The following is a 16,837-nucleotide window of genomic DNA, read 5'->3' as shown; positions in this document are numbered from 1 at the left end:
ACAGTTGAAATTTTAATATTTTATTTAATCTAATATATTCAAAATGTTATCATTTAAACATATTATCAATATTATAATTGTTAATTAGATATTTTATTTGAAAGTTTATTTATTTATTTTGAGAGAGAGAGAGAGAGAGAGAGAGAGAGAGCACATGAGCGGAGGAGGATTGAGAGAGAGAGAGAGAGAAAATCCCAAGCTGGCTTCCAGCAGGTAACCCCAATGCAGGGCTTGAACCCACGCATGAGCTGTGAGATTAGGTGCTGCTAATTAGATATTTTAGATACTTTTTTTTGGTACCAAGTCTCAAAGTCCAATGTGCATCTTACACTCACAGCCAATCTCAGCTTGTACTCACCACATTTCCAGTGCTCAATAATCACATGCTATTAGTGGCTACCATAGTGGGCAGTGTAGGTCTATATATGTACAAGCATATGTCCATATTTTTACAGATATAACAAACAGTATGTGAAACATTGTTTTACCCCTTGCTTTCTTTTACTTGGAGGTGGATCCATATGAGTACCATAAAGGCATATATTTACTCAATTCCCTAATGCTGAACATTCAGGTTATTCATTTTTACATTGATGCGGCAGGCATACACAGAATGAATTCCTAAAAAGGAACTATTGCAAGATATGAGCTTTATTTATTGAAATCTGCTTTTCCCTTTCCCGAATGTCACTTCCTCAAGCTGACTGAGCTGAAGAACAGGGACCAAGTCATTTGCCTCTTCTCTCATCTCCAGGCACCTCGTATGGGCCCACGGCCAAGGTTGGCCTCTGACCCCATATCCCACCTCTACGGATTTCTCTTAAAGAGATGATAAAAGTACACACAGATGTTTGTTCATTGAGTCATCGTTAGTAACAATGAAATGCAGAGAGCAAGCTGGGTGTTCTTACAGGGGAGCAGCTAATGAGGTGACTCCTCTATACCGTGTAATACCTGCAGCTTTTAAAGAGAATGGGCATGGGGGCAGGTAGGGATGCTTGGCATCCAGCAGGGGCCCAATAAGTAATTGTTGATATTTGAGTGATTACATAATGGGCTCTCAGAAGATGGTCTTTTCAAGAGAGGGTTCCTAGCGTAAAAGAAAGTTGAAACTCACTGATGAAAATAATTATTGACGTGAAAAGATGTTCACAATATGGGCTACAAAATATTATGCCAACTATGGTCCCACTAAAAACAACATGCATAGAAAAGTATCCCACAAGAATATGCTCTGAATAGTGGAATTAAATGTTTGTACCCTCAACATCTTCTGTATTTTGAAATATTTTCCAAAGAACAGGTACAATTTTCAAGTTAATTCAAAGACCTGAATCTGGTACTCAATCCGGTAGTTCCCCAGACAATTAAACATAAGAGTTACCTGGGGCGCCTGGGTGGCTCAGTCGGTTAAACGTCCGACTTCGGCTCAGGTCATGATCTCACCGTCCGTGAGTTCGAGCCCCGCGTCGGGCTCTGTGCTGACAGCTCAGAGCCTGGAGCCCGTTTCAGATTCTGTGTCTCCCTCTCTCTCTGACCCTCCCCTGTTCATTCTCTGTCTCTCTCTGTCTCAAAAATAAATAAACGTTAAAAAAATTAAAAAAAAAAACCATAAGAGTTACCATATGACCCAGCAACTCCACTCCCAGCTATATACCCGAGAAAAATGAAAACATGTTCACACAAAAGCTTGCAAACAAATGCTTACAGCAGCATTATTCGTAACTGCCAAAACAGAAATAATCCAAATGTCCATCAAATGATAAATGGATAAAAATGCCTTATATCCATACAATAGAATATTATTCAGCTGTAAGAAAAGAATAAAGCACTAACAGATAGTTCATCATGGATGAATCTTGAAAATATGACTCTAAGTGAAAGAAGCCAGTCATAAAAGACATGTGTTATTGATTCCATTCATATGAGGTATCCAGGCAGGGGTTTCTTTCTAAGGTGATGAAAATGTTCTAAAACTGACTGTGGTGATAGTTGCATGTATCTATGAATTGTATATGCTAAATGGGTGAATTGTATGATACGTGAAATATATCTCAATAAAGCTGTTAAAATGAAAGGATGGGGGGAGCACCTGGGTGGCTCAGTCAGTTAAGTGTCTGACTCTTGATTTCAGCTCAGGCCATGATCTCACGGTTTGTGAGTTCGAGCCCTGAACTTGGGATTCTCTCTCTCCCTGTTTCTCTGCTCCTCCCCTGCTCTCTCTCTCTCTCTCAAAATGAATACATAAACTTCAAAAAATGAAAGGATGGGGCCACCTGGGTGGTTCAGTTAGTTAAGTGTCTGACTCTTGATTTTGGCTCAGGTCATGATCTCTCATTTCATGAGTTCAAGCCCCACGTTGGGCTCTGTGCTGACAGTGTGTAGCCTGCTTGCGATTCTCTCTCTCCCTCTCTCTCTGCCCCTCCCCTGCTCTCACATGCTCTTCCTCACTCTCTCTCAAAATTAAAAAAAAAAAAAGAAAGTGTGAGTAGAATTATGGAAGATTAGGGGAGAAATGTATTTCTCTTGGGACTCTTGGCTCTAGAAACTCTAGAGATGTCCTCAAATATCTAGACAATCTCTGTCCTAGTAACTGTATCCACCTCTATCAATAGGCCCACATTGTGTTCACCTTCCAGGCCCATCCTTGGTTTCCACAAAAAAATACCAGTATGGCCACTTCCAGGACAAAAAAGAAGTCACACACTTGTGTTGACAGCACAGCCATTTCCAGATATCTGGTCTACCTGCTGCCTGTAGCAGGGCATAGGGCCCATTTCCACTCCCTCTCAGCTGAGCAATTCCTACGTCAATCCATCTGGAGCCCTGGGATCCCCCCACCTCCATCTGTAAGCCCCATCTTTCCAATTCCCCACCTTAGAGAAGTCCACAGTCCACCTTCTCTTGTCTTGGCCTAGGCTGTCCAAAGCTACCCACTAGGCCTAATACCCATTCTACCTACCTAATCATTATTCTTCATGCCCCTCAGCAATCTTTCCATTCTCCTTTTAAAGGTCCTGTTGTACTTGCTTATGGGAAAATTCAGTGAAGTAGAAAAAAAAAAAAAAAGCCCACCCATTGCCCATTCACCCAAACACACATTGATTATGAGCCAAGATGGGTGAAGAGGCAGGAGGGACATATGTGTACATTGATGAAACCACCAAAATGTAGACACGGTTTCCTGAAAATGTGTGGCAAGGAGTCTCGGACACGTAGCCTTACACTCACCTTTGCACAGGAACCATATACCCATTATGGGCCAAGCACTGATCTGGCCCCTGTAGGGAAAAATCTCCCATGTTCTTCTAGACCTTGTGATTAGAAGAATATTTTTTATGTCTCAGGACTGGGAAAGGCCTACGTAAGACACAAAACCCAGAAACACTAAAGGAAAAAATTGACACAGCTGCTTACTTAAAGGTTACAAACTTCTCATATTTAAGATTCCCTAGACTAAGTTAGAGGATAAGTAGCAGACTGGAAGAAAATATTTGCAATATAATTAACAAAGATTTTGTGTCCAGAGCATATGAAGAGCTCCTGTAAGTCCACAAAAAGACAAATACAAGAGAAACATGGACAAAAAACATGACTAGAAAATTCACATTCAAATGGCATTCAAAGAAATATACACGGTAACACAGCAGTGAGTTACACTTTCTTCCCTTGGCCTCCAGAACACCATACAGGCCTGGTGTTTCTCCAACCTCTTCAGCTGTTTTTCATGAATTTCTTGTTAGTCCTTTCTTGAATCCTTAACCTTGGAGAGCCCAGGGCACTGTCCTTGGTCCTCTTCTTTGTACACATCCACTTGTTTGTAGCCTCATCCAGATCATCCCAGGTCCTTAGCCCATCCCCCTGGGTCACAGCCTTCCTCTTTGACTACACACCTCAAGCTACTCTAAGAGATTTTTTTTTTAAACTACTGCAAAGCATTCATTGTTTTAAGAATATGTCATTTTTAGGGGCGCCTGGGTGGCGCAGTCGGTTAAGCCCCTGACTTCAGCCAGGTCACGATCTCGCGGTCCGTGAGTTCGAGCCCGGCATCGCGCTCTGGGCTGATGGCTCAGAGCCTGGAGCCTGTTTCCGATTCTGTGTCTCCCTCTCTCTCTGCCCCTCCCCCGTTCATGCTCTGTCTCTCTCTGTCCCAAAAATAAATAAACGTTGAAAAAAAAATTAAAAAAAAAAAAAAAGAATATGTCATTTTTATTTGTTTGGTGCAGGAGGAGGTTTCAGGGATTCATGTGTATGTATGCTTTTATATATATAAACGACATTATTTCTGTAGCTGAAAACACATTTATGCCTGTATGCATGGAAAAGTCCAGAAGGTGACACACGGAGATGTTATCAGTGTTCATCTATGGATTTGGGGATTACTAGCAAATAGATTTAAAATTGTAATGCTGCTTGTAAAAGTAATCTAAATGGGTAACAATAGGCTACACAGATTAGTGTTCACCCATAATTGGAACAATACACAACTATTAAAAAGCATGTTGGCAATACTTCATCAAGTGGCAAAATTCTCATCACTTGATGCCAGGTGAAACAGCAGGAGATGCCAGTTATACAGTGTATACATCTGATGCCAGTTGTATGCAATAAATTTTTAAAAAGAAAACTGCATGAACCTAGAGAAAAGACTGGAAGGAAACGTACCAAAATGTTACCTGCGCATTTCTCCAGGTGTTGGGGTGAAAGATGATTTTTAGTTTCCTGTATTTTTCAGATCCGCAGATTTTGCTGTCACAAAACAAAAACCACAAAACACAGTTGTTCTTCTTTATAAACAGCAGGTCGGTGCCCACTGGGCGCAGAGGCCGGGCACTGCGCCCCTGCCCGCGCGTTCGCCCGCGGGTCTCCGGACGCTCGAGCGCTGGCGGGTCCAGCAGGCCGCAGCGCCCCCCCGCGGTCGGTCCGGGGCGGCGGGGAGGGGGGTGGGCGCGGAGGGCGGGGAGGCGGCGCCGGGCGTCCCCGCGCTTCCCGCGAGATCCCGCTCCGCCCGCTCCGCCCCGCTCGCCGCGCTCCCTGCTCCCCGCGCCGCGGCACTTCCTGCCTTCCGCGCCCGCGCCGCCCGCCCTCGCCCGCGCCCGCCGCCTGCCGCCCGCCGCCCGGCGCCGCGCCCGCCGGCGCCCCCGAAGGTGCCCCCGGCCCGGCCGGGTCACCGCCCCGCCCGCCGCCCCGCGAGCCGCTTTGTCTCGGGCGGGGCGCGCGGGAGAGGCCGCCAGGTGCCCCCCGCCGCGGGCCCGGGCCCCCCGCCCCGGGGCGGCGGCGGTGGCGCCGGGCCCCGGGGCGGGGGGCGCGCCGGGATGGGCCCCAAGCGGCGGCAGCTGACGTTCCGGGAGAAGTCGCGGATCATCCAGGAGGTGGAGGAGAACCCGGACTTGCGCAAGGGCGAGATCGCGCGGCGCTTCAACATCCCGCCGTCCACGCTGAGCACCATCCTGAAGAACAAGCGCGCCATCCTGGCGTCGGAGCGCAAGTACGGTGTGGCCTCCACCTGCCGCAAGACCAACAAGCTGTCCCCCTACGACAAGCTCGAGGGGCTGCTCATCGCCTGGTTCCAGCAGATCCGCGCCGCTGGCCTACCCGTCAAGGGCATCATCCTCAAGGAGAAGGCGCTGCGTATAGCCGAGGAGCTGGGCATGGACGACTTCACCGCCTCCAACGGTTGGCTGGACCGCTTCCGCCGGCGCCACGGTGTGGTGTCCTGCAGCGGTGTGGCCCGCGCCCGGTCGCGCAGTGCTGCTCCCCGGCCCCCAGCGGCTCCCGCCAGCCCACCTGCGGTGCCCTCGGAGGGCAGCGGCGGGGGTTCGACGGGCTGGCGCGCTCGGGAGGAGCAGCCGCCGTCGGTGGCCGAGGGCTACGCCTCCCAGGACGTGTTCAGCGCCATTGAGACCAGTCTGTGGTACGACTTCCTGCCCGACCAGGCTGCGGGGCTGTGCGGCAGCGATGGACGGGCGCGCAGGGCCACCCAGCGCCTGAGCGTCCTGCTGTGCGCCAACGCAGACGGTAGCGAGAAGCTGCCCCCGCTTGTGGCCGGCAAGTCGGCCAAGCCCCGTGCAGGCCAAGCCGGCCTGCCTTGCGACTACACTGCCAACTCTAAGGGTGGTGTCACCACGCAGGCCCTGGCCAAGTACCTGAAGGCCCTGGACACTCGCATGGCTGCAGAGTCTCGCCGAGTCCTGCTACTGGCCGGCCGCCTGGCTGCCCAATCCCTGGATACCTCCGGCCTGCGGCATGTACAGCTGGCCTTCTTCCCACCGGGCACCGTGCAGCCGCTGGAGCGGGGAGTGGTCCAACAGGTGAAGGGCCACTACCGCCAGGCTATGCTACTCAAGGCCATGGCCGCACTAGAGGGCCAGGATCGTTCAGGCCTGCAGCTAGGTTTGATGGAGGCCTTGCACTTCGTGGCTGCCGCCTGGCAGGCAGTGGAGCCTTCGGACATAGCTGCCTGCTTTCGTGAGGCTGGCTTCGGGGGTGGCCCAAATGCCACCATCACCACTGCCCTCAAGAGTGAGGGGGAGGAAGAGGAGGAGGAGGAAGAGGAGGAAGAAGAAGAGGAGGAAGAGGAAGAGGAGGGTGAAGGGGAGGAGGAGGAGGAGGAAGAAGAGGGTGAGGAGGAGGAAGGGGGGGAAGGAGAGGAGTTGGGGGAGGAAGAGGAGGTGGAAGAGGAGGGTGATGTTGATGACAGTGATGAAGAGGAGGAGGAAGAGGAGGAAGAGAGCTCCTCTGAGGGCTTGGAGGCTGAGGACTGGGCCCAGGGGGTAGTAGAAGCTGGTGGCAGCTTCGGGGGCTACAGTGCCCAGGAGGAGGCCCAGTGCCCTACTCTCCATTTCCTGGAAGGTGAAGAGGACTCTGAGTCTGACAGTGAGGAAGAGGAGGAAGATGAGGATGATGAGGAGGATGAAGATGATGAAGATGAGGAGGAAGATGGTGATGAGGTGCCTGTGCCCAGCTTTGGGGAGGCCATGGCTTACTTCGCTATGGTCAAGAGGTACCTGACTTCCTTCCCCATTGATGACCGTGTGCAGAGCCACATCCTTCATTTGGAACACGATCTGGTCCACGTGACCAGGAAGAACCATGCCCGGCAGGCAGGAGTTCGGGGTCTTGGACATCAGAGCTGAGCCACTGGGCCTAGCCATGCCCGACCCAGATGTGGCAGCACCAGCCCAGGGCAGAGGACTCTCTGGGCAGCCGCTGTGGATGGAGCCAGAATGGGGAGCTCCAGATCCTTTAGTGATGTTCCTCTGGCCCTGTGACAGGCCCAGCCACCTCGGTAGGGCCCAGGGCTGGGGTCAGCCTCACTGCCTGCTTATTGCCTCTTTCTCAGAGTCCTCTTTCCTCCCCATTTGCCCCTGGGCTTGGGGGACCAGGTGGGGAGGGTGGGGAGCTGTCCGGTGCTACCACACCGTGCCATCAGTGGACTAGGCCACAGTAGCAGCCAGGGTTGGGCCCTGGACGCTCCCGGCCGGAGAGTGCCTCTCCCCTCTGCCGTCCACACCAGGTGTTTGGTGGGGGGGACCCCAAAGCCATTCTGGGAAGGGCTCCAGAGGAAAGTCCAGCCTAGGCCGCCACAAGGCTGGCAGCCCCCCACCCTGCCCCTGGGCCGCCTTGAGAAGCACAGTCTAACTCACCGCAGGCTCCTGAGCCTGCCTCTGCCTGCTTCCCCATCTTCCCAATCCCTTTCTCTGGCCCAGTCCAGGTTACTGTGGCCCTTGGTTTTCTTTCCAAATTGGAGGTTCCCAAGAGGCCCTCCAGGGGAGTGATAATGGGCACTTCCCTTGTGGGTAGCTGCAGGCCCCATGCCTCTCCTCCCTCTCTGGCAGGGCCCTATCCTGGGCAGGGTGCCTGGGGCTGGGCCCAGAGTCCAGCCATCCAGCCGCTCCTTTCCCAGTCTGAATTCAATAAATCTGTCCACCCCCCTTTTGTGGGGGTGAACGTTTTAACAGCCAAGGGTGCATCCTTCATGGTCTGGGCTTGCGTCTGTCTTGGGAACACGTCCTTTCCTGGCTCCCTTTGGTCCTTGCTCTGGTGGGACATGGAACCAAGCGTTGAGAGGGCGGCCACAGCCTACACCCTGACTGGGGTGAGGGACCACCTCCATATCTAAGTATTATCCAAGCTTGGGGAGGAAGGGGTCTTTAGTGTATCTCCTTGGGTTTGAGGAAGTCGGGCCTTATCCTGCTTTGGGGTTAGAAAGAAGCAGCTCAGGATCAGTTGGCTAGGAGGGAAGGGAGGGAGCCAGCAATCCCTGTTGGACCAAATTAAACTGGGAACTAGGCCTATCAAGCCCGTTAAAGTTGGTCCTTGTAGGAGTGGGGCCAGAAGGCAGAGCAAAAGGAGCGTTGGGGCAACTCCTGTGGTCCAGGTTGGAGTTCGGAGGTACATACAGGGCCTCCCTTGGTTTACTTTTGATGCTTAAAGAGGGAGCCCTTTAGGCCTTTCGGTGATTAGCATTTCCAAGCCTGGTGGCTGGTTATCCTGGGGACAGTACAGGAGGAAGATAAAATTCCTGGGATACATTGCACCCCCAAGAGGCTGAGGAAGAATGGGCAACTCGCTTTGTGGTGCCCTCCAGGGGGCACCCAGTCCAAAGGTGAAGATTGGTGCCTCTGCTGATCTTTAACCCCTTTTCTCCTGTCAGGGCCCAGCCCCTCCCTCATTGAGGCCCTCAGGCCCCCTTGGTTCCAACTAGGGGAGGGCCTGGGCTTGGGGAGGCCAGGCAGCTCTGGGCCCCAAACCGGTTTTCCCACCTTCACCAGGGCTGGCACATCACCACTGTGGTTCCCTCCCCACTACTTCCTTTCAGTTCTTCCTCTCTCCACCCTGGAATGTTGGGGGTGGGGGGATATCTAGGCCATCTTTTGTCCCTTGCCTGCCCTGGGTGTGGTCCCTTCAGAAAGGCACGACCAATATGTATGATTTTAAAACAAGAAGGTAGAGTGACGATTCCATACTTGGCCTTCCACACTCCTGGAACTCAGGGTTTCCCTGTAAGCCTTAAAGGCAATGAAACTAAGTGACGGCAAAAAGTAGTTGGGATTCCCCTTACCTCCATCTGAGCTATGGAGGAGGAAACTGGAAAGTCCTAAGGAAGCCCAGCCTACCCCCTGGCCTGCTCTGGAGTAAGATGGGAGCGGTAGGTTTCTCCCCAGGTGCCCCTGTTCAACCCAGTCCCTCATCTCAAATACCCACAAGGCAAATCATTTCCATTTGTCTTCTCTTCTGCTGGAACTGAGATCATCTCAATAATGATGGCACCAAGTGATGTTAATAGGGCCCTTGCTGTGTGCCAGGCGCTGTGCTAAGCACTTTAGATGCTCACAAAACCCCTATGAGGTAGGTGAAACCACGAGAAAACAGACACAGAGAGGTCCAGTAATGTGTCCAAAGCCACATTGCTAGTCTTCGGTGGAAGCAAACTTTCTTCCCTGGCTGACCCTAGGAGCCCCTTTACTGCTACTTTGTGTCCTTTCACTATGGCAGAACCCACATCCCTAACCCTTCTAAAAATAGTGCTCCTTTGAAATGGAACTGGCTACTGAAGTCCATTTTTAACCCAAGGAAGAACAGCTCTTTGGAGGGAGATGAGGGATTATGGGAGTGTTTACAGGAGCTATTACAGCTTTTATACCTGTAGTCAATTCCCATATCCTCAGTCCCCATACAAATGCAGATCTGTAAGTACCCTTCCCATTTTCCTCCCTCTTACCCCACTGGGACAAATAGAACCATTCCCACTTCACAAAGGGGGAAAATAAGGTTAAGGAGTTAAATAACCTGCCCGAGGCACTGGCCTTGAGCCCTAGTATTCTCCTTGGGAGTCTGGGTGACATTAAATGCCCTACCAGGACACTGCTGGGAAGGGCAGTAGTGGTGATGGCCTTAATAGCACAGAGCTTTGAGGAGGGACCCAGCAAGGAGGCACTGTCACACAGCCTATCACACAATCCAGATGGGAAGCAGCAGATGATTAATTACAGTGGACACCCAGATAAAGCTGAGGAACGTTGGGATGCTGCCTTCACTTGGGACTGATAGCTGAAGGATCCAGAAGGGGAATCTCGGCCCTGAGGATGCTGGGGCAGGGATTCTGAGGGCCCAGTTGGGTTTGGCAGGTCCCAGGGTGGGCCAGTGGCTGATCAGGTGGAGTGGGCGCAGATGCTGGGAAGACAAGGCCACCTAATCGCCTATTCAAAGCTGGGGCCTGAGAGTAGGTAGAGGGAGAAAACTACAATTCCCAGAAGCCCCTGTTCCCCTCCGAGTCAAGGATAGTTGCCATGGTTTCAGAAAACAATATGGCTGCTCCCAGCTGGGAAGCGAGTTTCCCGGTTTGAGAGGCAGAGGCCGGTCTGGGCGCCTTCGGTGGCGAAAGAAGAGGCATCTGAGAGATCGTGCGGTTTGGCGCTGACGCTGCACGACTGGAACGGTCTTGCCTTGCTGGTGGTGCCAATGGCTGGCAGCGTGGACGAGGAGGCGTTGCACCAGCTGTACCTGTGGGTAGACAACATTCCCCTATCCCGGCCCAAGAGAAATCTCTCCAGGGACTTCAGTGATGGAGGTGTGCACCTTAGTGTGTGTGCATCCCTGTGAGTGTCCCATGTGTCCGTATTTGTCTACATATTCTGTATGTACGTGTGTAAGGGGTCTGTGTCTCTTTGTGTTTCTGTGCGTGTGGGTATGTGTATGTTGGGGGGGGGGTGTCTGACTATCTCCTGGAACTTCAATTATACAAATGTGTGCGCGTGTGTGTTTATCTGTATCTGTGGGAATATGGCTGTGTGTGGGTCTATATGTATGTCCCCTTGTTCTATTCTTTAGGCATGTGTGGTTGTGGTGTCTGAGTGTGAGTCTGTGATGCCCTCCTGGGACTTTAATGACTAAGACGTGTGTCTGTTTTTGTGCATCTCTTTGTATGTACTTGTTCATTACTATATTCTATATATCTGTCTTGTGGGATTCTGAGCTTGTGTATGTGCATATGTTTGTTGATACATTCTGTCCTGTATGCATGTAGGGGGTCTTGTGTGCCTATGTGTTTGTGATCCTGGGACTTTGCTGTTGGAGTGTGTGTGTGTGTGTGTGTGTGTGTGTGTGTGTCCATGTGAATGCCTAGGGTGGGGCCCCAGGCTCCTGATAGGCTCTCTTGGAGACTCCTTCTCTGAAGACCAGACACCTCAGTTTTCATATGCTTGAGTTAATGGGGATGGGATGCTGCTTCTCTGGGGTATGCTGGAGGCTGATCACTCATTTCTAATCTTGCTTTCTTGAACTCCTTCTCTCTCCTCCACCACCCCTCCCTCCCTATCATCCGTTCCCTTTCCACACCTCCACCCATCCTCTTGGTCACACCGTTCTGTAACCCCCGATTCTCTCATTACACGCACATCTTCTCCCTACTCCTTCTCCCTTACCTACTGCCTCCTCCCCCACTTTCCACATCTGCTTCCATTCCCTCAGTCCTGGTCGCAGAAGTCATCAAGTTTTACTTCCCCAAGATGGTGGAGATGCACAATTATGTCCCTGCCAACTCTCTTCAACAGAAGCTCAACAACTGGGGTCACCTAAACAGGTAGCAGAATACTTGGGTGCACTAGCGAAATCTCTAACCCCGTTCCCCCCTCCCCCCCCCCCCCCCCAGGATCCCAGGAAGCTTGGGACTCTGTTGGTGTCAGGGTAGGGAGGGACAACGCAGGCAGAACTGATAACAAAATCAAGGGTTTTTTGTTGTTGTTGTTTTTGAGGAGACAAAGGAAACGTGACAACCAAGATTCTGGCTCATTCCCTCAGGGCTGCACCCCCTTCCTTCTCCCCCACGCCCCTCACTTCATTCCCTGAGGACCCAGTCCTCCATTCCTGTGTCTATTCCCAGGAAGGTGCTGAACAAGCTGAACTTCTCGGTACCAGAGGACGTGATGCGCAAGATCGCGCAATGCGCGCCAGGCGTGGTGGAGTTAGTGCTCATTCCGCTGAGGCAGCGCCTGGAGGAGCGCCAGAGGCGCAGGAAGCAGGGCGCGGGCTCCTTACAGGTGCCACCCCACTCAAGTTTCTCCCACTACTTTGTGGGAGCTTCCCAGGCAGCGGGAAGCCCCGCCTTGGCAAGAAGTGTGGGAGAAGGGTGTCTGGCAAAGGGAGCCTGGTCTTGGGGACCACGGAAGAGACATGGGGCTCCTTGGGGATGAGCGAATCCTACCTCACAGTAAACCCTGGGGGTTCTTTCAGGAACTGGCTCCCCAGGATGGCACTGGCTACATGGATGTGGGTAAAGTGGCCTTTACTTTTCTTCTCTCCCAGGAGAAGCTTTCCTCCTGTCCTTCCTTCCTATGGGGGAAGGGGGGCCGGGGTTGGGGGAAGCAAGGGAGAAGTCAGGAAAATAGGACTCCAGCACGGTTAACTCCTCCACTTGCCTGGTCTCAGGTTTGTCCCAGAAGACCCGAGGGGAAGGTGCCCCGGACCCCCAGGGAGGAGGGCAGCTCAGGTAAGGAGGCTGGGAGTTCCTACCTCACCAGGCCTGGTGATCTCCCTACACAGGGCTGGCAGGTAAGGGTGGTGGCAGGTTGTTCCTGGGAAAGCAGGAAGTGGGGGTGTAGGGGACGGGGAGCGAAGGCCTGGCTGAGGGGCATTGGAAGGATGAGAATGGGGCCTGAGGTTCGGGCCTCCGCTAAGCTGCTTCCCACCCCAGGGGGGGCCGGCTGCCGGCGCCCCGACCTCCGGGATATAGTCAGGCACTGCAGGGCGACCCAAGCTTCGTCCTCCAGATCGCTGAAAAGGAGCAGGAGCTGTTGGCCTCTCAGGAGACTGTGCAGGTGAGGGTGACTGGGAATGCGCGGGTGGTGGTGGGGCGGTGGGTGCTTAGGGCCTGCAGTGGTGGGGACAGAAGGCAGCGGGCCTCTGGCTTGACCTTTGTGCGGCGCGGCCCAGGTCCTGCAGATGAAGGTGAGGCGCTTAGAGCATTTGCTGCAGCTCAAGAACGTGCGCATCGACGATCTCTCCCGGCGGCTCCAGCAAGCAGAGCGTAAGCAGCGGTGAGCGGCGGCCGGGGCCGCGCGGGGACTTCCCAGTACCCGCCAGAGCCCGGACGCCGAGACCGACGCACCCACCCACGCACCCACCGACGGACTGACGGATCTACCGGCAAGTGGAGCCAGCAGCTCCAAAGAGCCTCATGGGGCGCCAGCGCTCCCCTCCCTTGGGGGTGGGGGTGAGTTGGGGGGCAGTGAGGCAGGAGCCCTCAGAACGTAGCCCCCGGACTGACCCACCTCCTTCCACTCCATTCGGGTCAGGAGAATGGACCGCTTTCCAGAACCCAGAAGCCACGTGCAGAGACCTGGCATGCTCCCCAAAGCCATGCCCGACACCAGGGGCCCCACCTTGGTGCTCCCTGCTCTGGGCCTTAGGGGGCGGTGCCCCGACTCGGTGCACACGCCTAGAAACAGGTCCCCGCCCAGCCCTGAGGACAGCGGCGTCTCCATCCGGGCTAGTTCTCTGCGCTCTGGACCTCGGGGGAAGCTGCCCGAGGCAGCTAAAGGAGAAGCTTCCCTCTCCGGCGCGCTCACCGGGGGCCCAACTCGAGGCTGGAGAGCACAGCAGCTGGAGAGGAAGGGGTGAGGAGTGGCTTCAGCCAGGAGTGGGGAAGACATGGGCTGTGCCTGTTCCAGACACCCTTCCCTCCCCTCCTAGGGGGGGCACCTTTGAGAATGTTTTGGAGATACGGGACCGCACTACCCCCATTAAAGAAGTTGTGCTATCTTTCCCGCGACTGCCTTCTCTGTCTAGATTTCTTGCCCTTCTTAAGCCGCACTGCCCGTCCCCCCTCCCCCCATTTTGAGTGAAAGAGCCTTGTAGGCCCAGAGTGGGTTTCACCTTTGGTCAGCTGGGCCCAGGGTGGCCGCTGCCTGGTAGGTTGACGATATCACAGGGTCAGGTCTTGTGCCCTAGAACAGCCTGACTTCTAACACTGGCCTTAGATTGACCCCCAAACTCACCCTCACAGAATCTTCTAGCCCTGTCCAAACCCAACTCCAAACCCAGGCTTCAGATTCTCCCCCAAATGTAGCCACACACTCACCCTCAACGCTGCCCATGGACTGGCCCCTAAACCTTGTCCTCTGTGTGACTCCCAACCCTGCTCACAGACTTGATCCATAGTTCTATGGACTGAGGCCAAGCTTGATTCCCAACCCTGACCAAGATACTATGGCCATGATATGACCCTAACTCTGAAAATTTACTGACTACTGGTATTACATTTTGAGACCCCACAATTCTATTCCTAGACATATTTCAGCATATACCCAGGGGAAACTTAAGGTCTTGTGTTCTGTATTCTGTAACACGGGTATAGCAATAGTCATAGCAACATTCTTTGTAATAGAAAAGAATTGAAAATAACTTGTATTAGTTTCTATCGCTGTGCAAGAAATCACCACAAACTTAAAACAGCACAAATTTATTATCTCATCTTTTCTGTGTGTCAAGAGTCCAGGTGTGGCCTAGCCGGGCCCTCTGCTTCAGAGTTTCTCATAAGGCTGCACTCAAAGTGGTGGCTAGGGCTGTGGTTTCACTTGAAGTCTTAACTGGGGAAGGATTCACTTCCAAGTTCACTTGGTTGTTGACAGCGTTCGGTTCCTTGTGGGCTGTAGGACTGAGGGTTTCAGTTTCTTGCTAGTTGTTGGCTGGTGCCCTCATTTCCTTGCCATTTGGTCACTTCCAGTATGCTAGCTCACTTCATCAAAGCCAGCGAGGGAGAGAGTTAACAGAGTCTTCTAGCAAGATGGCAATTACAATCCTATCTAATATAATCACAGAAGTGGCACCCATCACATTTGCTGTATCCTATTTATTAGAAGTCATGAGGTCCAGCCCACATTCAAGGGGAGAGGTGTGCATGGGTGTGAATACCAGGAGACAGGGATCATTGGGAGCCATTGTAGAAGCTGTCTGTCCACCACAAGGAGGAAAAAAGCAATGAAAGGATAAAATCTAGGATAGTGGTTACCTCTGAGAGGAAGCAGAAGGCAGAGATGCAAGAAGCATAGGAGTGAGTTATTTTTAATGTTTTAGTCCTTGGGCAGGTGGTGGGTTTACAGGTGTTCATAGTGGGCTGTTTATGGACAAGCAGGGAGAGAGCGTATGAACTAAGGACTATGGGCAGCCCAATTCTGTTCACTTGAGCTCCTAAAATAATAAATAAAAATACAATTGATGACTACTCCTGACCTTGGTCTGAGCCTCTTCCCTGCCTCTTCTCTGCACTCAACCTGGTCTTAGGTTAACACCGGCTTCAGCCTGACCTTCTACTTTCCCCAAATTAACCACCAGCCCTCACACATATTGACCCCAGCTCTAGCACTGTTATCTTGCCATAGTCTGCACTGATTCTCCAAAGTTCTGTTCTCTGAATCTGTCATCATGGACCACACCTGGAGACTCCTATGTGTGGAGCTGGTAGGAACGGTTCGTGGAGGGGCTTGGGGACCAGGAGGTTGGGTAGGGTATGGTTCTGCCTGACAGGAGGACAGTGGGCCCAGAGTACAGGTGTGGTGGCAGGGATCACCCTCTCAAGAGTCTGCTGGCTTCCTCCACGGCAGAGGCTAGGCCAAGTCCTGGAGGTTCCTTTTCCTTGAGTTCCTGCCCCAACCCTGGATATTCCTAATACCCGGATGTGCCTGAATCTAAAATCATGTTCGAAACCCTACAAATTAAATCCCCCAAACAATGGGGGATTTTATTGAATGTTTCTTGGGAATAAATATGAAAGTGGATTACATCACACATTATAATTCTATAACTCTTCTCAACATCTCTCTTATTCTCCAAACTTCCCCTCTGACAGCCATTTCCATATTTTCCCCCTCTGATCCTCACACCCCTCTTCCCTTTCTGACCCACAGGAAATCTGATTTCTTCTGGTTCATTCATTTATTAATTCCTCAAATGTTTATTTAGTGCCTACTATGTACTAAATGCCAGGAACACAAATATAAAACACAATTTGCCTCCCCAAGTGTTTACAATCCTAGAAGAGGAGAAGGCATGCAAAAAGATACTTAAATTTTGTTGTTACTCAATGTTTTGAATAGATAAAACACACATAAAAAGTAAAAAGTCCACTCGGTGCCCACACACATGCAATAGGGTTAATTTTGGTTTCTGTGCATTCTTCCAGAATGTCTTTTTGTGAATGCAAGCAAATATTCACCTTTATGGCTATTCTGCCCCCCCTTTTCTTACCATAAAAGGGAAGCATACTACCCACTCTGTCCTGTATCTTGATTTTCCACTCCATACAATCTCTTACAGGTATGCAATGGTCAATGTTATATGCCAACTTTACTGGGCCACAGGGTGCCCAGATATTTGGTCAAACATTCTTGGTGTTTCTGTGAGGGTGTTTTCAGATGAGATTTGCATTTAAATTTAAAGGTAGGGGCACCTGGGTGACTCAGTTGGTTAAACGTCTGACTTTGGTTCAGGTCATGATCTCAAGATTGTGAGACTGAGCCCCGTGTCGGGCTCTACACTAGGCATGGGGCCTGCTTAAGACGCTCTCTCCCTTTCCTTCTGCCCTCTGCTTTCCCTCAAAAAATAAAAATAAAAATAAAATAAAATAAAGATAAAAATAAATAAAGGTAGACTGAGTAAAGCAGATTGCTCTCCCTAATGTTCATGGACCTCATCCAATCAGTTGAAGGCCAGAATAGAATATAAAGGATGTCTCTTCCCTGAGTAAGAGAAACTTTCTTCTTTCTGATGGTCTTTGAACTGGGACTTTTTTTTTTCTTTCTGCCTTTGTACTCTAACTGAAATGTCAATTCTTCCTTTG

The 16,837-nt window shown here is 51.7% G+C and overlaps 2 protein-coding genes across 2 annotated transcripts; both read left to right on the top strand.

Annotated features, from left to right (window-relative positions):
- Positions 1-5,269: 5,269 nt before the first annotated feature.
- CENPB (centromere protein B) lies at positions 5,270-7,965 on the top strand. The gene has a single exon (XM_043602804.1). The coding sequence runs from the start codon at positions 5,316-5,318 to the stop codon at positions 7,134-7,136; it is 1,821 nt and encodes a 606-aa protein (XP_043458739.1). The 5' UTR covers positions 5,270-5,315; the 3' UTR covers positions 7,137-7,965.
- A 106-nt stretch (positions 7,966-8,071) lies between these two features.
- On the top strand, positions 8,072-13,771 carry SPEF1 (sperm flagellar 1). The gene is made up of 6 exons (XM_043602805.1): positions 8,072-10,573; positions 11,473-11,584; positions 11,885-12,041; positions 12,235-12,274; positions 12,430-12,818; positions 12,934-13,771. Exons 1-5 carry the CDS (start codon positions 10,465-10,467, stop codon positions 12,492-12,494), a joined length of 483 nt encoding a protein of 160 aa, XP_043458740.1. The 5' UTR covers positions 8,072-10,464; the 3' UTR covers positions 12,495-12,818; positions 12,934-13,771.
- The last annotated feature ends 3,066 nt before the right edge of the window (positions 13,772-16,837 follow it).

Source organism: Prionailurus bengalensis, chromosome A3, assembly GCF_016509475.1.
Source record: "Prionailurus bengalensis isolate Pbe53 chromosome A3, Fcat_Pben_1.1_paternal_pri, whole genome shotgun sequence".
Classification (NCBI taxonomy): Eukaryota; Metazoa; Chordata; class Mammalia; order Carnivora; family Felidae; genus Prionailurus; species Prionailurus bengalensis.
Note: the sequence above shows the minus strand (reverse complement) of the source record. Positions and strands in the feature narration are given on the sequence as shown.

Excerpts from the sequence above, each read along its gene's own strand:
- SPEF1 (XM_043602805.1), top strand. The coding sequence starts at position 10,465 with ATGGCTGGCAGCGTGGACGAGGAGGCGTTGCACCAGCTGTACCTGTGG. Across the intron at positions 10,574-11,472 it reads CAGGGACTTCAGTGATGGAG|TCCTGGTCGCAGAAGTCATC; the intron begins GTGTGCACCTTA and ends CCATTCCCTCAG. Across the intron at positions 12,042-12,234 it reads AGGGCGCGGGCTCCTTACAG|GAACTGGCTCCCCAGGATGG; the intron begins GTGCCACCCCAC and ends GGGTTCTTTCAG.
- CENPB (XM_043602804.1), top strand. The coding sequence starts at position 5,316 with ATGGGCCCCAAGCGGCGGCAGCTGACGTTCCGGGAGAAGTCGCGGATC.